This window comes from Malurus melanocephalus, unplaced genomic scaffold (genome assembly GCF_030028575.1).
Source record: "Malurus melanocephalus ecotype Western Australia unplaced genomic scaffold, MMel_1.1 scaffold_328, whole genome shotgun sequence".
In the NCBI taxonomy this organism is placed as follows: Eukaryota; Metazoa; Chordata; class Aves; order Passeriformes; family Maluridae; genus Malurus; species Malurus melanocephalus.
This window is the reverse complement of record NW_026623560.1, coordinates 148,494-169,121: the sequence shown is the minus strand read 5'-3', so window position 1 is coordinate 169,121 and position 20,628 is coordinate 148,494. Positions and strand designations below refer to the sequence as shown.

The 20,628-nt window shown below is 36.3% G+C and overlaps 1 protein-coding gene across 5 annotated transcripts in view; it reads right to left on the bottom strand.

The window, feature by feature from the left end:
• Positions 1–1,669: 1,669 nt before the first annotated feature.
• The window catches only part of DLG1 (discs large MAGUK scaffold protein 1), a 72,371-nt gene continuing 53,412 nt past the window's right edge, over positions 1,670–20,628 (bottom strand). The window contains exons 13-22 of one of the 5 annotated variants that reach the window (XM_057377851.1): positions 20,106–20,282; positions 19,285–19,354; positions 15,028–15,127; positions 12,746–12,787; positions 9,575–9,625; positions 8,572–8,673; positions 8,156–8,328; positions 4,584–4,693; positions 4,143–4,234; positions 1,670–3,403 (exon numbers count right to left, since the gene is read on the bottom strand). In XM_057377851.1, the coding sequence (XP_057233834.1) occupies positions 3,297–3,403; positions 4,143–4,234; positions 4,584–4,693; positions 8,156–8,328; positions 8,572–8,673; positions 9,575–9,625; positions 12,746–12,787; positions 15,028–15,127; positions 19,285–19,354; positions 20,106–20,282 (1,024 nt within the window). In that variant the 3' untranslated portion in view covers positions 1,670–3,296. Of the gene's footprint in view, positions 3,404–4,142; positions 4,235–4,583; positions 4,694–8,155; positions 8,329–8,571; positions 8,674–9,574; positions 9,626–12,745; positions 12,788–14,358; positions 14,393–15,027; positions 15,128–19,284; positions 19,355–20,105; positions 20,283–20,628 lie in introns of all 5 variants that reach the window. The other 4 variants (XM_057377852.1, XM_057377855.1, XM_057377854.1 and 1 more) reach the window with 4 other exon arrangements.

Genomic DNA, 20,628 nt, shown 5'->3' with positions numbered 1-20,628 from the left:
GCTGCTTAGACCATCTGGAATGAGTCATCCCTTTCTTGTCTTAAGTGTTAAAGAATAACCTGGGTGCCCCTGAAGTATTTCCAAATGTTTTCCAGGCCMCATTACTTGGATCCTTCCTGTGCCCTTCCTACTGGGCAGACTAATATCTGAAGCTCTCTCTCCCGTGTGTTTGCAGAAGGGTTTACATTCATATACACATTACAAGACCCATGCAGTCCTAGCACCAGTTACTTCAGACTGCAAGGGCAGGATTAATAAAACATGAATCAGGACTCTCCTGTGGTTCTTCTGATCCTCTGTGGAAAAKGTTCAGAAGGCAGAGGAGCAGCCTTTTTGTACAGGAGGTCTGTTCTGAACACAACCCCCTCTAAACAATCACATAAGCACAGTTCATTACAATTTAGGTGATTTTCCTATTTTATTCTTARCTCTATGAGCATCTGTGCTTTAAGGAGGGATTAAATTTCTTAACCTACCTTTCAGCAGAATTTAGCAAAAATGCCCACGATAACTCACATTAATTACAGAGAGTAACAAATACTTCATCGAGCATGTGCCTGTATAGCAGTTACAAATATCAGGCAGGAAGAAAACCCACACTGCCTTCACTAGACCAGCAAAAGAGTGGTAAAGCATCAGTGTGATACCATTTAGATTTCCTAATTACTCAAGTTAAATTACAAGCCTTAAGCAAAGTACATGTATTGTAAAACAGCTCGAAAATACAGAAAAGTGTACCCAAGAATCAAAGATATGCCAGCACCTGGTGCTGGAAAAACAAGACCCAGAGAAACACTGAGTAATGCAAATCCCTGACAATTACACAAGATAAGACAAYGAGGAGCATCAGGACTCTCAGAATCAACTTTTCTACCAATGCTCAAAGGCATCAGAATCAAACAAACCAAAAATGCAGAGCAAATACMCCAGAGTCCTTTGGGTTTTCTTGTTTTTACTCCAGCATGACAACTGTGCAAGGTAATTGCTCTGGACTTCAGTCTGAGTGGAGTTTTTGATGATACCTGGCTGGTGTATGACAAGTGCCCAGGGGCAAAGTTCAGGGTCAGCTACTCAGACACTCCAATACACGAAAGAGCAATTCCTCACAGACCTACTCAGCTGAACAGGGCTCTTTCTCATGGGCTAAAATGAGGTAAAAAGAAGTGTATACTATACAGAGATCTCAGATGTGTTTGCAGATTTGATAGATTCATATCCTTCTATTTTTTTTTAGAGTTGGTCTTTTGAGATGTCTCACAAGACACCTCMAATAATCAGTCATTTTCAAGGAGGGAGACAACAGTAGCTTCCTTAAAAATTTATGACATTATTTATCAAAAGCTGCATTAATCCAGTACACCGTGCATTTCATGAGCAGGAATTCTCAGAAAGGCAGCACACCTGATTTCCAAAATCTTAAAAACCAGAAAAACTCTTTTGGGCCATGCAGCAGCAGCTTTAACTTCTGTAAACCTCGTTAGCATTCCACATAACACCATCAGTAATTGTGTCACAAGTTCAAACCTGCTTCCAATACAGTAACTTCATTGCCCCCAATTTGGTTACCAGTGTTTCTCTAACACCTGATTGTCATTTACAATCCTAGTTAATTATTCTAAAGTGCTACAACACCTGTATTTATCATAATTAAAAAGACACTTGACAAATATATTGTACAATAAAGTTTATTAGCTGTTCTCCTCTTTCTAACAAATGGAATGGATAGTGCTGATAATTCTTTACAAACCAAAGCTGATTTGGCTGTGTGACTGCCCCATGACTGCCRTAAGTACATCCCTCTTAAAAACAATCAGTTGCAAACAAGCAATGGCAGCTACCAAATAATGCGGGAATTYGAGAATTTCATTATTGAAGGTTTTGGTACAACGTATTCATAACATTCAGCACAGAAGTTTGTGCATTGCAAATGGAAGATCTTGTGCCTGTGCAATCCAAGATGAACATGTACAGAAAAAAAAAATATATTGTTGACTCTGAATTCTCCCTTTGGTTAAGACATGCATATTACAAAGGGGACGGGGAAGACAAACACCCAGAGTTCTGTAGAAAAGAGGAGAACTTGCATTTATTTTTTGTTGTACTAATATTCCCTGGACTTCATGCCCAGCCATCACAGCCCATTTGATTTTTCCATGATTAAGGAAGGTAAATTCTAATTTGTTTTTTTTTTAATTTTTATTCAAAACAAAAAGCTAGGAGTAGGTGGTAAAAGAAAAATATATATTTTATATATATATATTTATATGTGTGCGCAACTATGTAAAGAAAATAATTCCCATAGTTACAGAGTTTAGTTAAAGAAAGTTTAATATATATATATTTATTATAACAAAATAGGCAGTTATTGTGGGTAAAATATTCATTAAAATCTGACCCCTAAGAACACACACATTTTTAGGCTATGAATCATTCTCTCATTGCCCTAATGACCATCTCTGCAGCTGTTTTCTGTATTACTGCCAATGGAAATTTGGCATTCCTCTGAAAAATATAAGGTTTCCTAGCACCTAAACATATTTTTAGGCTCAAAAAGTGTGATGACCATTATCTATAAAGAATTTCTGTAACACACTATAAATAGTGTTTCATGAGGAAGATTAAAAACATTACACTTCTTTGTCCCTAGCAATTTTATTGGCAAAAAATGAAAAAATAGATTATAAGAATATCCRTATGAAATTATGAAAATGAATATCCCTTTAGGAGTAGTAATGGGACTTAATGAAAATGCTAACTCAAAATTTGAAAGTTTCTCTCTAACTGCCTGGAAAGAAAAAAAGATAYTGTGACAATAGGATTGAACTCAGAAAATAAAACCTGAAATTGATTGCCCTGACCAAACCATGCTATTAAAGTTAAGCGTGCAAAGTTACTCATAATTTACAACTTYCTTGAATACAACTTTTCTTTCAATTGTTACGAAATTTTAAAAGAATGTCTATAAAGCTTTTTTGAAAAATCTTTGAAAGTTACTTTCCCTTAAACATTAAGGAATTTTACCAAGCAATTCCCTCCCACCCCCACCCTAAGCTAATAGCTGGTCAGGCCATTCCACTGTCATGTTTGAAAAATGGCAAACCAACAACACACAATAATACAAATTATTTAAACTAAGAGAGACACCAAATGTAAAGCATTATGGGAACTGCAGAATGTGATGGTTAGGGTATGAACCACGCTGGAAAGAACTAGAGGCAGGCTCCACTGGAAGGGCTTAAGAGTCGTCAGATGTAGTAGGTGATGTCAGTTAGAAAATGAAAAATAAAAATCTGTTTTCATAATTTTTCCTTTGCTGGAACCCAGATGTAAGGACCAGACTGTTCCTCTATGATCTGTTTCACTTGGTTGTAGATTTCTTCCAGTGTGTCTCCCTGGACAATAGCTGCAAAACACAATGTGGCAATCAGCAATCGCCCCTCCTGGCTCTGTGCTCCACCAAGCTGCTCTTTCCCCTCCCAGGAGGATTCTGACGGCTGAAGGAATGGACACCCATGCCCATTGCTGGTTTCTGTGCTGGARTGAAGCACAGAGTGGTACTGCAGGACACACAAAGCTCTTCTTGGGGATGGGAAGTGGTTTCCACTGTACTAACACATACACATACAACTGAGGAGGTTTTTAACTTTTTCCTAGCCACATGTTCCAATTTGAGTCAATTCACATTATCCACTATTGCCTGGCCCAACTTTCATTTGTGTTTCCAACAAAAAGCAAGACAGTGCAGGGCTGTGTCCTCCAGCTTGATCCTGAAGCTGGACAGCAGGGCTGGCTGACCTTGGGATGTCTACCTGCTAGCCCTACCTCTGCTTGCAAATAAAAGTTCTAGGTGTACAAGAAACCAACAAAGCAAACATCTGCATTTCAATACCCAGGAAAATGGTAGAAAGGCTTACATTTTTTAAAACCTAAATTAAGCTCACAGTAAATTTTTGTGTATATTAAATTAATTGATCAGACTGAAATCAATGTGGAGATACTAGGATTGCTCTMTACCTCAAAGTAATCACAGATCATCTGAAAAACAAAGCTCAGCTTTATCTCACTGGTTATGCAAGTACTGTTTTTACAGCAAGCAATAAAATTTCAACTCTGGCAAGTGAACAGKCACAAGCCAAACATACCTGTGAAGTGTTCAGTAAATTCTTGCTCCAGTTTCATGGCTCTCTCAAATGTCTTCTTGGCTTGCTCTTCCGTTAAGCGTTTATTCATTTCCCTAAAAGTGAAAACATTATAYCTTTTTTAACTGCTATCAAATACTTGGAGTCTTTAAAGTATTAATCCGAATAAGAGGGTCACCCTGAAGAAACCAAGCAAAGACTGTAGTGGAAATTAGCTGTTCTGGCATTATATTGTATTATACTGGATTTAACACAATGATATTCGTTCTCAAGCACTTTCAGATGGGGTTTCTAATCCAAATTAAATTCTCTAAAAATTAAACGCAGGRAATTAAATATTATTTAAAATACAAACACTACAATTGTCTACATGTAACTAGTGGTTTGCTTTTCAAATACGACAGTCTCAAACAATTTAGCRTGAGGTACTTTAGTTTTACTCACATGATATTTTCCACTGTTTTGGGCTTAATAAAAATGGAGATTGGGTACAGCTGGGCAATCTGCAGCCTTTTGATCGCATTACCAGAAACATCAAGAATGCAATGTTTACCCTAAAAGTGAGAGAGAAGGGAAAATGGCACTAAGCAAAGTTTAAGTCACAAGCAGCATTGCATAATTTAGAGGAGAAAACATGCTTTTACTGAAATCAACAAAATTAGAGTATTTGCATCAATGATACTGTGATTTCACCACTTTGGCACAACATCCCACTATCTCCTCTGTAGGATCACACATCATTTGAGGTGCTCCTGGTCCTTCTTTCTTCCTTCCTCTCTTCATCACAGGTGGCAGCCCAATCAGCAATGCAGACTTATAGTGGAACAGGTGGACTTCAACCACACCACCAAAATTTTTCATTTTGCTTTGTTTTGTTAATAATTTGAGGATGCTTTAGGGAGGTGGCCACGTCACAGATGCAGTTTAGGGAGGAGCTGGATGACTTAACTGGCATACCTGAGGGAATGACCACCCCTGCTGGCAGGGAAATATGCCACCATGGAACCTTCAGATGGAACTGCATGCAAGCCCTCTCCTCCCCCAGGTACCACCCAGTAGAAATATCACATTTGAGATGGTGAATGCAATTGATTTTGGTTGATTTATTGTTCATCTCTTGAGAAACAAATACAACTTGATACTCTTTGAGCAGCTGGAAGACAACGTGTAAGGCAGCTTTCCTCCCCCTCTCTATTCTCCACTATAAAGAATCTTCCAGCTTCAGCTCAAAGGCTCTTCCTGTTCTCAGCTCCTTTTATCTCAGATATGCTTATTCTCACTTCACACATTTTTATTTCTTTCCTTCCTGAGTAGCATAGGATTAATTTTGCATACCATCATTTTAGAAGGGTACAGGGGAAGAGGAACAGGAACCCACTGTCAGGTGACTACATAAAGAAAAGCTTTTTCTTTAGCAGAAAACCAATGTGAATGGCAGAAATCTGTGAGCCAGGATACAAACCTACAAGTACCATATAACCAAAGGTTACTCATATCATACAACACCATTCCTGAACTGCTGGGAGATCATTCCAGGAGGAATGTCTGAAATGACTGACACGCTTCTGCTTCCTGGCAGAAGAAATAAGCAGGATCGGTTACATCTGAACTCTCACACAACAAAACCAGAATTTTATTTCAGGAATTCTTAAAGAGAAGTGTTCTTCCCGGATGAACAATGCACATGTCTGTTTGCTTTCAACTGATGACAGCAGATTCCCAGATCCAGTCCATGGGTCTGGATACCAACTGGTAACATTTTAAAGTGTTTGTATGTCCTAGCAGAGTATTTTACATGTGCTGATCTGCCCACATTTTTAAATGTGGCACATGCGTTGAGAACTGAGAATTAAAAACATTTCTTGGTCCCTTTTTCTTTTTCAAATAAAACACTATTTGCTGTGTTTGACCAAACAGCTTATTCCAGGAGCCAAAGGATTTTGGGAAAAGGGTGGAGGGCTAGAGAGGCAGCACAGTACCTGTGCTGGACCTTATGGAATGTGACCATAACAGTTTAATCCAAATCAACAATGAATGTGCATTAACTGTGCCCTCAAGACACAGATTTGCAAACTGCTGATTMCAAAGGCAAGAGGATATGAAAATTCTTCAAGTGAAGGTTTGAAAGACGAGGAAAAGAAACACAAGTACATCACGACACAATTATCACATCCAAGGAAGCTATTTTGCTCTTTGCACAGTGCATTTAGARTAATATTTTACACATTTTAATTCCCTACTTGCACTGCATCTGATTAAGAAGCACAGCACAGCAGCCATTGCCCTCTATAACTGAACAATGACATCAGAAAGCATCTTCAGCTGTGTCCATTGTGGGTAAGGAAATGAGAGACAGGGATCAGCTGGAAGCATGGGCAAATGAACASAACTAAAAGCTATTTTAAGAGAACCATTTCTGGTTCTTTTGGGGTAATAGCTTCTGTTCTGTCTTCTCCTAAACTGATTGTAGAAAACCTGGAAATAATCTTTTATTGTCCCAGCAATAAAACCCAGTGGAAAAAACCTCATCTTTTCAGCAAGATGGAAAAGAATACAAGGATGGGAGTARTCCCAGATCAACCAGTTTGCAGCCCTGTCATGATTTTGAAGTGAAGTTCTGAAGAACAGGCCATTGTTTCCCAGAAAAATGTTAGCTGCAACTGAGAAACTGCTGCATCTACCCAAAGTCCCAGGGTGCCTGTGCAAGGGTTTTAACTGCATGGAGACGTCTGGTAATACTTTGTTCTTCATGTCAATTTAGAAGAAGATTCACAGCAATTTTGTACCTTACTAATCGTAACAGATGGACAACAGAACACAGCCAATTTCAGGTCTAGGATGGAACTGAAGGATTCTATTTGTGCTACCAAGTGAAGCAACTGCCAAACCATTTATAATGCTTRAGCTGTTCAATAGTTTCATCATTTAGCCATCTATGATTGTTTCACAGCTTTGTTCGGCCTCYCATACAAAGTGCTGTTCATTTCTGTAATTAATATTCTTTCCTTTMATTTTCTAACTACATCCACAGGGCCATTCCCTATGGTGAGAAAGACACRAGAAGAAAACACCAATTGACCTCACCATGTTTGCCCTAGTAAATTGTCAAAAATAGCAATACTCACCCACTTGGTGAATTTCAGAGCTTTCCAGAGGACTAAACTACACCCCTGTGGCACATGGGTTACCCACACTTACCCTCTGCATGTCCAGACTGACATTTGTGAGTCCCCACCTAGAAAACAGCTGGTTCTTCTCCCACAGAGATCACATAACATTGGCTATTGTAAATGCACTGGATTTGCAAGCAGCAGAACAACACTCAGCAACCCAACATGGAACATTTGCAAAAATTTTTCACCAAAAATTTTTCCTTAAAACAAACAATTTACTCTCAGAAATACACTGCCTTCTTCCAACTTTTTTTCAGACAGATCAAGTCAACTTCAGTTTGAATTTGGAAATAATTAGAATTTGCAAGACATAGTTAAATCACTTCGGGATAGAAACAGTAAAGTCAATCTTCAAAATGAACTGGTAGCTATGGAAATTTTTTTAACTGAATTCTTTCCATTTACTCTTTTCCCTTTGTTAGCTAAAACTAAGAAGAGCATGAAGAATAGCATTTTAACAAGTTCTCTTCTGCACAGGTCTATGTCAAAGGGATCATCATATTAATTAACTCCACCACCACTACTCTTAATTAGTTAATGATCTATGTATGTGAGCTAGGCTAATTAGCCTATAATTCCAATTATTTCTTCTATATTCTTTTTAAATGAGAGGGCACAATATGGTTGCTCTTTTACCACAATTTAATCATGATGCTTTCGTTATTCCAAAGCTTCATTATTTCCCTAAATATATCTATAAAAATGTGCTTGGTTTCTAGTTTTACAGAAATTCCTTTAAAAGTCAGAGTGTCCCCTAATGGCTTCTTGCCATCCTTCTCTTTCTCCCTGTCAGCACAAGCATATAATCACCTCAGTAAAKGAAAGTAAGTGGCACTGATTTACCTTTTCTGCTACTTCTCGCACTGATTGGACACTTGTTCCATAAAGATGATTATTGTACTGGCCAGCTTCAATGAATTTGTGATCCTGAATATCCTTCTCCATTTGCTCTCGAGAAGTGACAAAATGGTAATCACGTCCATCCACCTCATAATCTCGTTTTGGTCTAGTAGTATCTTTAAATATAAACCAGTAGTTTTTAAAGCAAAACAAAGAACAGTGATTTTTTTYYYYMCWAYAWYMWMMAARWMKYCYMCYWMTMATGCAAAATTTTCAAAAASAGATTWACAATTAAGAYAGGTCTATMAAGTTTAAACAAGAYACTGMCTTTTTCTTTAACGCAATCTACAGWGGATGTCTATAAAAAARTTAAGAGAAAAATATAATTTTTAATTGCTTTAGTATTTGTTGAGACTTACGTGGAACACATGAGCCAAATTTGTCTGGAAATTCAGAGATCAGGTCATCATTTATTCTGTCCTTCATGGGTCCCAAAACAATCACAGGTCGAGTGTAACTGACTATTAAACATAAAGGAATAACATCAGTTTTATTTCATATGAATGTTAACATCTAAGAGTTCAAACAATTTGCCCATGCCTCTCACTCATGCAGGAAACCAAAAAGTAAATATTCCCACTCAAAATTCCTGTTAATATGTGATGTATATTTACTTTGCCACCTTATTTGATAGGTAACAGATAACAAAAGTATTCCCAAAGGACTTTCCTTTAATCAGAATAACTCACAAGTATATGAGCCATGTATCAGATAAAGAAAATCAACTGCTAGCTCCTGTGATAGGGAACAGGAACACTAAAAATTCTGTGTCTCTATCTGCACAAWGAATCACAATCAAGACCAAGGTGAAAAGACACAAAACCACTCCACTGGAAATACGTGAAAAGCATTTTTTTAAATTCAAATGTGAAAATGTATTTTCTCCTATTGATTTCCATTTCATTAAATTTTACCTTTTTTCTGAAAAAAACCTGTTGCCAAGTACTAACCAAATTAGCCACATAAGAAGACCATATAGAAGTGGGGGACTGTTTTAGAGACACTTCAATTAATGTTGGTAAATAGCTGAATGATCTATTCACACACTTTTTGCTGTGACAGAAACAGTGAGAATGCTAAAGCAATATAAAAACTAATTTTTTAGCTTCTCACTGACAAAACTATTAAGTGTAATGTATTTTCCTTCCATGACATAAACCACACAAGAAATTATTGAAGTAGCAYACCTTTGGATTTTGCACTAAATAATTTAGTGGTTTTATTTAATAATTTATGTCTTTATGATGTATTCATTTGAATAAGTTAGAAAGGATGAAGAAGTTTATTATGGTGCTTAGTAGGTAAGAGCAAAAAAACATTCTGATAATTCAGATTATTTTATACTGAGCGAGATCTACAAACCTTCTTGTTGATTGACTGGTTCATATGACAACACATATTCCTCCTGGCCACCTAAAATGTAAAGGCAAAGGCATATCAATGTATCTTTTYCCTAAAGCAATGTATTCCAACTGACTCATTCCATGGACTGTAAAAATACAGACATTGCTCAGCAATATGCATTACAATGAAACTGATGAGMGACATCTTTCAAGAGCGATGAATTATAAAAATCACAAAGCTAAGCCGTAAGCTTTAAAGCATAAGACACATGGAGTATAAATAATTTCCTGGTGTACACCGGCACGTCAAGCTGATGTCAAGCACAAGAAGAAGTTTCAAGCATTGCTGAGGTGCTGTTCCCACGTGTCCTGATGCAATGCATGCATGCTGTCATTCACTGCTAGAGCAATGCCACCCGCATCAGGAACTTCCTCCATACTCGGGAGCCAGCATTTACAATAAATAACATTTTTCCATATTTATAYGTGGCTGATAACCATGTATGTCAATGTGTAGAGATCTTCCATTAATTTTTTCATGAACTGGCATTTATATAAACATGTTCAGCCAYTCTAATTCTACCCCAAAAGATATGACTGTGTATACTAAACAACTCTTATTTTATCAATTCATGTTCAAAGACAAAGTTGAAAGCAAAGAATGCTTTAGATTGTTCTCACCTCCAGGAAGCATATTAGCAGTGAATGAAACTAAAATAATTGTATCTTAAATTTTGACAGCTGTAGGCTTTTTAAATGTTAGTGAAAGCATWTGAAATATACCTCAGTTGCCATCTCTCTAAAAGATTCCTTCTAGTCTAACATGGTATCTCTGAGTTAAATTTCTTGCAATGAAATAACTAAAAATTAACTTTGTGACAGCAGAGAATTTATCATTCTGAAGACACAAGCTCAAATATGACATTGCTTTGAACTGAAGAAAATASAATCCTTCAATATATCACTTGTCTAATTTTGGAAGGTTCTTTGATATTCATAAGCCATCAAACAGGCAAAGGAACATACCAATGCTACACCACAGTTGGATAGAAACAGATSGCAGATGAAGGCTTTTATAAATTTCTACACTGCTTCTATATATCTATTCTCTTTCAAAGTAAATACCACTGATATTTTAAATCTAAATTTTTACCATTTCATTAACAGAAATAGTCTCTTATTTTACAATAAATTTGCMTTCAAACTGTCCTACAACAATACATGAAGGAAGACTTCAATTTCTTAAATTTTTGCAAGTGAGGAATACTTAGGACAGACACAAAACCATGCAACCTGTACATTTTAATACTTCAAAAAGCTACTCATGCAGATGGATTTTAGAAGGACAGTATATACTTTCAGAACCCCTTTTAGGCTAGGGAGAGGAATAGGGAATCACCAACTATCAACTCATCTATAAAAAATGCAGCTCACATATAATTAGATACTTCTTTGGAGAAGTCACATTGCTATGCTATAAGGTCAAAAACTAGTTATGCAAACTACTAAGGAGATAASAACAAGTAAAAAGCATCCCCTGATTGAGGGCAAAAGTATATATTGTCACTGCTTTTCAATACTTTGGAAAAATGAATATTAATAGAATGAACCTTTTGAACAACCGTACTCATCTGTAATCAAGATAACTTTCATATTAGACAGCAGTAAGAAGAAATTAAAAGCATATTTTAATAAAAAATGCTCAGAATTACACACTCAGATAAGCAAATCCATGACATTYATAATAAAATCATGGCTTCTCAAGTACCAATAGAGTAAAAAACTAACTAGCAGTACCAATAATGAGCTTKCAATGTAAATAAAGCAAGCTCTCARAAAAACCTTGGTTATTGGGGAAGAGAGGAAAGCAGCAAATTTATGAAGAAACAGTCATGGTTACATAGTTTTAATGGTGTGTCATTAAAAACTGTTAAAATTTCTGTTTGTCAAAGGAAACTTTCATATGTGCTCAATTATGTGTTATTCTCAGGGCCCACAGATGCCTCCCTCAATTGGTTTCTTTTCAATTACAGTCTGCAACACYGTCAGCATTTTGCATACTTGTATATACATTTTCTCCTAAAATGTATTCATCTGGAAGAAAACATGTGGCTCATCACCTCTGAAATATCTACAGCTTCCAAACAAATATATCTGTTAACGAACCACCTTCCTTATTATCCTAACYTAAACTACATATTTCTGCAGTGCCCATTACACAGCATCAGCCAGGAGCTGAGCAGCAAACCACTGCATGACTTTTACTGCTCCTTCTTTTCATGTTTCTCTTCARATCCTCAACTCTGCTATTGTCCTGCTCTGCTCTATCTGGGCTTCCAGGTCTAGACTGCAACTTCACTGGGAAGCTGTTCAGTGGAAATGAATAGTGGGATTGAAGTTCTTGTTGTGGTTTAAGACATTTTAAAGCACAGTAGAGCAGCACCATGCAGCCTATTACCCAGCACGACCATGGAGTGCTACTGCAGCTTGGGTAAYAGTGAACAGTACTGTAGCTTATGCTGGTAGTAAAAGCAAACTGAGGGTGGTGTTTAGAAGGTACTCTGTCTTCAGAGAGAGAGAACTAGCATGCTGATTYATCATAACTGACTCCAGCACTGAAYGTGTGTCGTATGCTTTGAAGACAGTTCATACTAAGCACCCACACTTGACAAAATAAATGAGCTGAAAGCAAGGGTAAATACATGTTTGCTTATCTGTACTTCCATCCAAGTATATACATATCAAATCTGAGTATCAGTTGTGAAAAACTTCAGGCAGTTATAGCATTATTTAACAGATTCCACAGTTTGGTTACACTTCSAGTATTAAGGCTCAACTACATATAATTGTATTTGTCAGCATTAAATTTACACTTAAATTTAACAGATCTAGATAGCTTGTGTAATTTTTTAAAAAATAGAAGCAGATTCAAATTAGGTTGAACTAAGAAAATCATAGACAAAAAAAAAATCCATAAAAGAGGTCTGTAGTGATTCTAAGCAATTTTTAAAAAACAAAGACATAGAACAACTTGCAGTACTCCACCAAATACACAAATATGGATTCCACCTGAAGGTGATRGGGAAGTTCTATTTAACATGTAAATACCCAGAAAAGACAGACAAACAAAACCAAAGAAAGAGCTACAAAACAAAGGTTCCAAATAAACAAAGAACTTAAAAACACTTACGGTAACTACTTTCACTATCGCTGGCATTAGAGGTTACATGCTCTGAAATTGCAACACAATGGGAAAAAAATAAGGAACATACACCAATGGCATGAGTAAAACAGAAAATTGACAAAAAATAATCCAGATGAAAGACAATACGCATATCAAAGTGGTGAAATCAATACATACTGCATATAAAAGTTTTAAGGTACTTCTCATAGCTCTCAGGATCAAGCTTAATTTCATATGAAAGGAATTGATGTTAATAAAAAGAAAAACATTAAATAGCACACAAAATAAGATTACAAAAAGTACACTAATTCACAATTCACATGTAACCCTGCAATTTTTAAGTTTATATTTCAGGATGAATTTTGCTGTGTAAAAATCATGGGATTATGCATTTCAACTTTTATGCAGACCATTTATTGATTACATTTAGAGTCTTGTAGCAGAAAATACTGGATTATATTAGAGGAAATACAGTGTAGCATGTAAGACAACTTGCACTAAGGGTGGTACAGCAGTTTCAAAAGTCTGTGCTGAAGAGCAAACTAGAAGCCAATTGTTTGTAGAACAAAATCATTGAGAGATATTTCTGGACGTAGTTGAACCTAGGTATGATTATAAGGTCATAAAAGATGCTAATGATCTTATGTTCTAAATCATAAGGCCATAAAGGTTACTGAAGTCTTGTGGTCTAGACCAAAAATTCCTTTGAAAGTAGCCATTTCAGAATTGAAAAATGAATGTTACAGCTACTAGAATTTTCACTTCACAATTGAGGTCAGGTACAGAAGTACACCGGCCCTTAAAAGTCATTTCATGAACACTGTGCCTTACAGTTACGCCTTKGGAAGAAATGTTATCCTTAATGACMCTTAGCCACATCCCTTTAGAGACTGCTTTTCCTACTGCACTAACCCCTAACAGTGTGTAGGTTTAATATCTGTGATGAAGCAAGGTCTTGACTTTTTTCATTAGTTATTTTAATACATTTAGTGGCGGGGTGTGTGTRCACAAACAGATCTGCTAAGAGTACATGACAACTTTTGAATCTTACTGGATTCAAAGAGAAATACAATAAATGCTTCTAAGTCTCTCCTATCAGCCCTCCACCTGGTCTAAAAGCATCAAAAGTGTTCAAGTGAGACAGAAAAACTAATCGCATTTGTTAAAGTACAGTTTTGTTTGCTTTAAGTAGCTGTGAACATCAGTCACCTAGAGAGAGGAGTGAAAACTGTAACTAGTTAAAGAATCACCRCAATGGTTGTACTATTACTGTAAAAAGCCATAAGGTTATTTTTAAACAAAAATACAAGAACAAGATATAAGTAACATTAAAAAAAAATCACCAAATTAAAAAAGACAGTACTGTTAAGGACAAACAAGAAAACACTGGTAAGCTTCTGAAAACAACAAAAAAAAAAATCTAATGTGACAATCACAAACTTTACATGTTCCTGAAAGCAAAAACTCCAAAAGATTACAAACTAGGAAAAGCTTATGAACCMTTTTTAGTTAACCTCCTTATGCCAGTAGAGCACCAATCTCAAAGAGATCTGTCAAAAAAAAAAGAGTATTTTTTCAGATGGAGGTTAAAATAACTTGGGAGTATTTTGATCACTTACTCAGGCCTTTTGATCCCATGTCGTCAGGGACCTCCTGCAGAGTAGTCCCCAGAGGGCAAGCAATAAAAAAACAATCACAAAGAAAATAATTGTCAGTAATATATAAAATTGGCGCTACGACAGGAGACAGTTCCGAGAACATCACAGGGAAAAATAAGTCTGTAGCATTTGGCTTGAGTGGCACATGAAGTGCAATCAGTAATGCAAATGGCAGAGAACACAGTTTGTTTTGAACCCGATCTGAATTAACAAATTTATGCAACTACATTTTGAGAATACACTTTTTTTTTAGTGCTGGCAAGAACGATGAAAATCAAAGTAACCACTCTTCATTAGGAAAACCAAATTAGAATGAATGACTTTGAAGAACCAGTCTAAAGGGACTGATCTGAGAAGCTGGTAAGCTCCATCATGCTTTCATCAACATTGTGCCTGCTCCTCCAAGTCAGAAAGCATCAGTGACAGCACTGGAAGGCAGAACTCCTCCAGTTTGCTCCAAACTGGGATCCTACTGTGTTAAGCTGTATTTTAGCAGCAAGCAAAGGGTTGCAGTGGTGTTGTGGCCCCAGCCTGTTGCAGCTCATGAAACTGTCTCCATGGTAACACCCTAGTGCAATCTAGCAGGCCCTTCTACTGTGCTTCGCTCTCCATCCAATGCCACATACTTACGGTCAATATCACTGGTTTCCTGCTCACTCTGGTCCTTGTTCTTGTAGAAGGGAAATTTTCGGGAAAAGAGGTTCTTTTTACGCTTGTCATTGAATGACTGCTGAAGAAGAGAAGGAGGGGCAAAACAAAGGATGTCTAATGTCTGTGTGAACAAAGGCCCAGACCAGCAGCTTTGCGGAAGCTGACTCCTACAACCACATTATGCAGTGCATATCTCAGTTTAACATGCATCTTCTCAGCTCTTTAGAAACAGAGATTGGGATCATGACTTTGCTCATACCCTCCATGTTTCACATGCTCAGTACTGAGAAAACTGGCAGGCTGGTTCATCCTAAATTTCACAAATTTAGGCTTCCCTTAAGTGTAAAAAAAAAAAAAGTGAAAAACTAGGCTGCTGTAAGATGGCCAAGCCATAATGACTCAAAGTCAATTAAATCACTGATATGATCTCATTTAGGGGTTACAGTATTTAAAAAAAAACAAAAAAGCCAAGGCTTTTGCAAGCAGCTGATATAACAGCACATCAGAAGTATTTGGCAGTGTTACCAACCAAGTAAAAAAAAAACCTCCAAAACTTGTATCTGTGTCAATGTTTTACTATTGCAATTCATTGCAAATTCACTGAAAGAAATTACTTTGTTCTATGTCAATCTGCATCCTGATGCAAAGATAAACTTCCAAAAACAGAACTAATTTCATTGGTTTATTGTGGCAATTATGTTTTTCAAGAGTGCACTTACCACACGAAAAACCCTGCATATCAAGGATCAGGTTCAGCAACTTTTGACATTAACTGCACATGTTGCTGAAGAATGTCTGCATTTCAGTTACTTACACAGACATTCACACCCATGTGAATATAAATTATTATTGTGCTGCTTGTCCAAGTGACAGAGAGCAACAATGCCATTTTCATTCTGATGTAGGTATGTCTATATGTAACTAGCACCGATTTTAGTAATATCTGCCATGTCTGCTGAAGACATCATCTGACTACAGCAACTATAATTTGCTGTTGCAAGTCCACAGAAAACCTCAAAGTATAGATAAATCAGTAATATTTTAATTGCAATTATGCCCAGAATTAGAGCTARTACAGCTTACTTAAAGTCAGCAGAAATTTCTTTCCATCTTTAGGCATGAGTGACTCATCTGACCAGTTTTGCTAAGATACAAAATTTGCCATGTTTTTGTCATTTGGTTTGCAGAAAAAGCTATAATGGAAAGGATGGCAAAGTAAGAAGAACACCAAACTTAGTCTTGAGACCCTGTTCTCTAAGGGGACTATTTATTTCTAATCTAAGCAGAGCCTATGTGCAGCAGGAAGAAAGAAAAGCACCACAGAAACATCTTTTAAAAGCTACTGTAAAAAAAAATTGTGCATTCAAGACTCTATTACCAATTGCTTCTAAAATTTGGAGCATGTTAACTTTCAAGTAATTGTTTGTCTTTTTTCAGCCAATGTGACCTCACCCGTCTTCTATGATATGCAAGACAGTAGCAAAAAAGGCATATTATCCTTTTACCAGCACTAAGTATGGAATGAGTTACAGTAACAAGTAGGGTCAAACAGGACAAGGTTTTTTCAAATGGAGGGCCAAGCTTTTTGGCACAATTGGAAACTAGCACTTGGCCTTCCTAAAGAGAATGTTGTGCTCCTTTCCTACAGTGCAACGCAAAAGCTGAATATTGCTACTGCACTAACAATCCTTCTGGCCATCTGTTTTAACACAGACTTGCTTGGCAATAGCAGATCCTGAAACAKCCACTGATATTTTCATTACCAATATTTAAAAAAAAACAAACTTAAAATTACAAGGTATTAAGGGGGCACATGGTGCCATGGAAGCACAATCAGTGACATTGAGCTCTGGAAACAACAATAMTGTGCTAAGGAAGAAATCCATAAAACCTTTAATTGCCTTGCATCTGTGTTCGACTAAAACTGTTATTCCACTGTAAAAATTGGTAAATTATCAACTTGACACATAGACAAAAAATCAAGTCTCAAGCCAATCATATGCTTGCAGGAACCATAGGCAAATTGGCAAATTTGTAGGTTATGGCCTCCTGACCTTCTCTAACAGAAGTCAAGTCATTGCAAATGATTTCTCACAAGCAGGAAGGTTAATGCAATCTAGAGAACAAGRACAGCAAAGAAATATGTCCAAAGGAGATCTTTGCTGTGTATACAAAAAATACTATAATGTGAATTCCAAAAGTAGAATTCTCACATCTATGTAATTGTTTCATTTGGACATGTCCCTCTGGTGAAAGGAGACAAATGTAATAAAGCTAAAATTGTTTCATTTAGCTGAGGTGGTGAGAATCTGCAATTTGTACAGTTAAAATAAAAGAAATGGCTGATTTATTGTACTTCATAAAACATAATCAGGTTCTTCATAATAGCTTTGAAAAGATTTCATAAAAATTATTTTAACTTTCTGTACAGTGTCTTCCTGAGCTAATAYGAAAGTTTATATACTGCATGTATAATGGTCAGAGTCAGTTCCTTTGCCAAAAAAAGAGAAAATAAAAGTAATATTATACTGATTTTGCATAAAAGATTAGCCAAAATATTACTTTTAAAAGATATCATGATTATAAAAAGTCAGAAGGATTTGCTTATTAGTTGACAATGCATAGTAATTGCATTAAATTTTTTATAAGCCCGCTGGCAATCATTCACAGGCATCATAAGCAGGAATATATGAAACCAGAAGCAGCACAGAAAATGAGATAAATGTGTATGTGAGAGGAACAAACAAGAATAAAATGTAACCATTTCTGCTCCAGATTTTYCAGCTTTCCTCACAATGAAAGGAACATGGATTTTAACGTTAGCCATCACTAGAATTATTCATCAAGGTCTTAATGTAAAMATTTTCAATAATTGTATAAAATTGGCATTTTATCCTGTTCATGGAGTATTAGCATACACARACACAGGAAGGCACGTGGTCCATGAGGATATGTATGGTGCAGTCAACTTACTGGGAAAAGGATCACCATGACAAATACAGGAGGAATACTTTAAGGAGAAACTCTGGTGTTAAAACATTTATGGCTGAAGCAAAAGATTGTGAGCAGTGTAAGTGTGTTTGCAAAATGAAATATTACTGAAGGAAGAGAACTGCAGTTCTRTATCAATGGCAAGCGTAGTTGCTTTTCCACTCAGTATTCCATGCATTCCTTTGGTGCTCTGTCAGTACACAGGGACTGTGCACCAACTCTGCTAYTGGCAAAACGCTCCTTCAAACACAGCAGCAGCTAAATGTTTGCACTTTATARGTAGACAAACCACAAAACCATGCAATTATCTTTCAAAGAACATGGTAACAGTTGAAAAATTACTTAATGTAATGAAAAGAATCTGAAGCCCTCTTTATATGACTTGTAAATTGCAAATTCAAATTACCATATCAGTTGATAACATTTTCTTCCAATAYCAAATTATGAATGCACCAAAACAGAAAAATACTGCAAATAATCCAGTGAATCTCCAAGGCAGTACCATAATTGTGCATCAGAAAGTTGCTAAAGATACTGATTTCCTTTTAAACAAATACTTACAAGGGAAAAACATGACATTTCATTAATAACTGAAACCTTTGCAATGTAGCAGAGGGACGTATATATGGATTTTACAGTCTTTATACTCTGCAGCCCTACCCTCTCTGAATATAAGAACTGAAGTTTTAATATTTTATATTTCTGAATTTCTGAAGTTATGTAAACATTGTTACTGAAATAAATTACTAAAAGGCATTTGTGGGATTTGCAGCAAAGACTAACCAATGCTACAGCATTAGTGCAATTAAAAATATAATCACTATTTAAGAAATAGCTTCCTCAGAAGCTTAAAGCATACACCCAAAAAAATTCTTAAAGGAAGCTTTTACTTTTCTTGAAAATTGCTTCTAAGTCCCTCCTCAAATAAAGGGAAYCCAGAAGTACAAACTGCACTCAAGGTCTGCATTGGTCTAGAAACAGCACTGGTAGAGCTGTTAGAAATGGCACTGTTCAGTACTTGATTAGTATATACAGCTCCTACTACATTACAGTATATTTCTATCCTAACTCTTTATACAATTTGCAGTGTTTTGGTAATTAAAGTCTGCTTTGGTGCTCAGAATTATTTAATTTCTATTTAACAAAATTTAGTCTTTTCATTCAAATCTGAAGCTGATTCTCCACACATTAAACCACTGAAAAATGTTAACAATGCCAGGTGTAATCAGCACTCCATTAACTCACCCCTTTATCTCCTCTTGTTTTGGAATTGAATTTCACTGTCTTCAAACGGGCTCGTTCTTTTTTCTCAACTCTACCACAAACACACACAAAAATGGCAAATCAGAATCAGCAAAACTCCACAGCTTCATACTACTGCTTGCTACAAGTATATTGGTGTACCTTCTGTACTATACATTTTATTGCTTATGACACATTCAGAAAATGGAACCCTGCTAAAGCAAAATGGTTATTTCTCAGATGATGAGCTGTGAGAGTATTGGGAGTWTTTTGTGACTGTATCTATTCAATGAATCTGGAGGGTGAAAATAGGAAACATGACACAGTAGTTGAACAGCCTCAATTACCAGTCAACAGCAGATATTAACATTCAGAGCACCTGAATTCTTATTTGAGTTTCCAATATGCCAACCAAAACCTCATCTCCATTGGCTCTGGCTACCAAAGAATGATTTTGCAGTTTTCCATTCTGGGTAAAAAGAACTTATGATACTGTCGAGACTTGAATACAATTCACTTGGCACCTTTTCATACATAAATGGTGTACTGATATTAAACCCACAACCTGCTTACAGTGAGAATAGAGAAGGTGGATGTAGATCACCTTTATCAACTTCAGCACACAACTCCTAAGGCTAAATAGGGTTTTAGCAAACTTCTCATTGAGTAAATGAGAATCCACTACAGATTACTTCAAAAAAAAAAAAATCAAACAAGTGGCTGATGTGGTACAGAATTAACAACAAACAGAAAAGCATATACAATATATGTATTAATCAGACATTTAATAGCAGATATCTTAAAGTCAATAAGGTATGACATACCTCCGCTTGCTTGGGATAACTCCAATTTCATCACTTTCTCCATCTGGAGTTACCTGCCGTGCTTGCCACCATTCATCATCAGAAGCATTAATGACATGGAGAATATCACCAAATTTGAAGTTCAATCCTTGACTYGGAAGGCCACTATCTTTAGTCTTGTCATAATCAAAAAGAGCTCTACATTGAAAAGAAAAAATTAAACATAGAAAAAAGCAAGAAAAAATCAGGAGAGTATGAATAGCAYAAAATAAGAAGCAAGCTGCCTGTGCTATTCATAAATGATTGCATCATTCAGGTACTTACAAGAAAGCTGAATGCACTCTCACACACACACAGAATTTGTAGCATAGTACCCGCATACACTTCTAAACTTTAATGAATGAGAAAAAACTTCATCCAGAGTAAAACTAGAGCTTTACAAAAGGTCTACAGAAGACACCTCCTGCAATTCARTAAGTACTTTGCACAGAGCAAGTTGTAATGTCAGCCTAGGATAAAAAAGACAAGCAAGTATTTAAAGCAT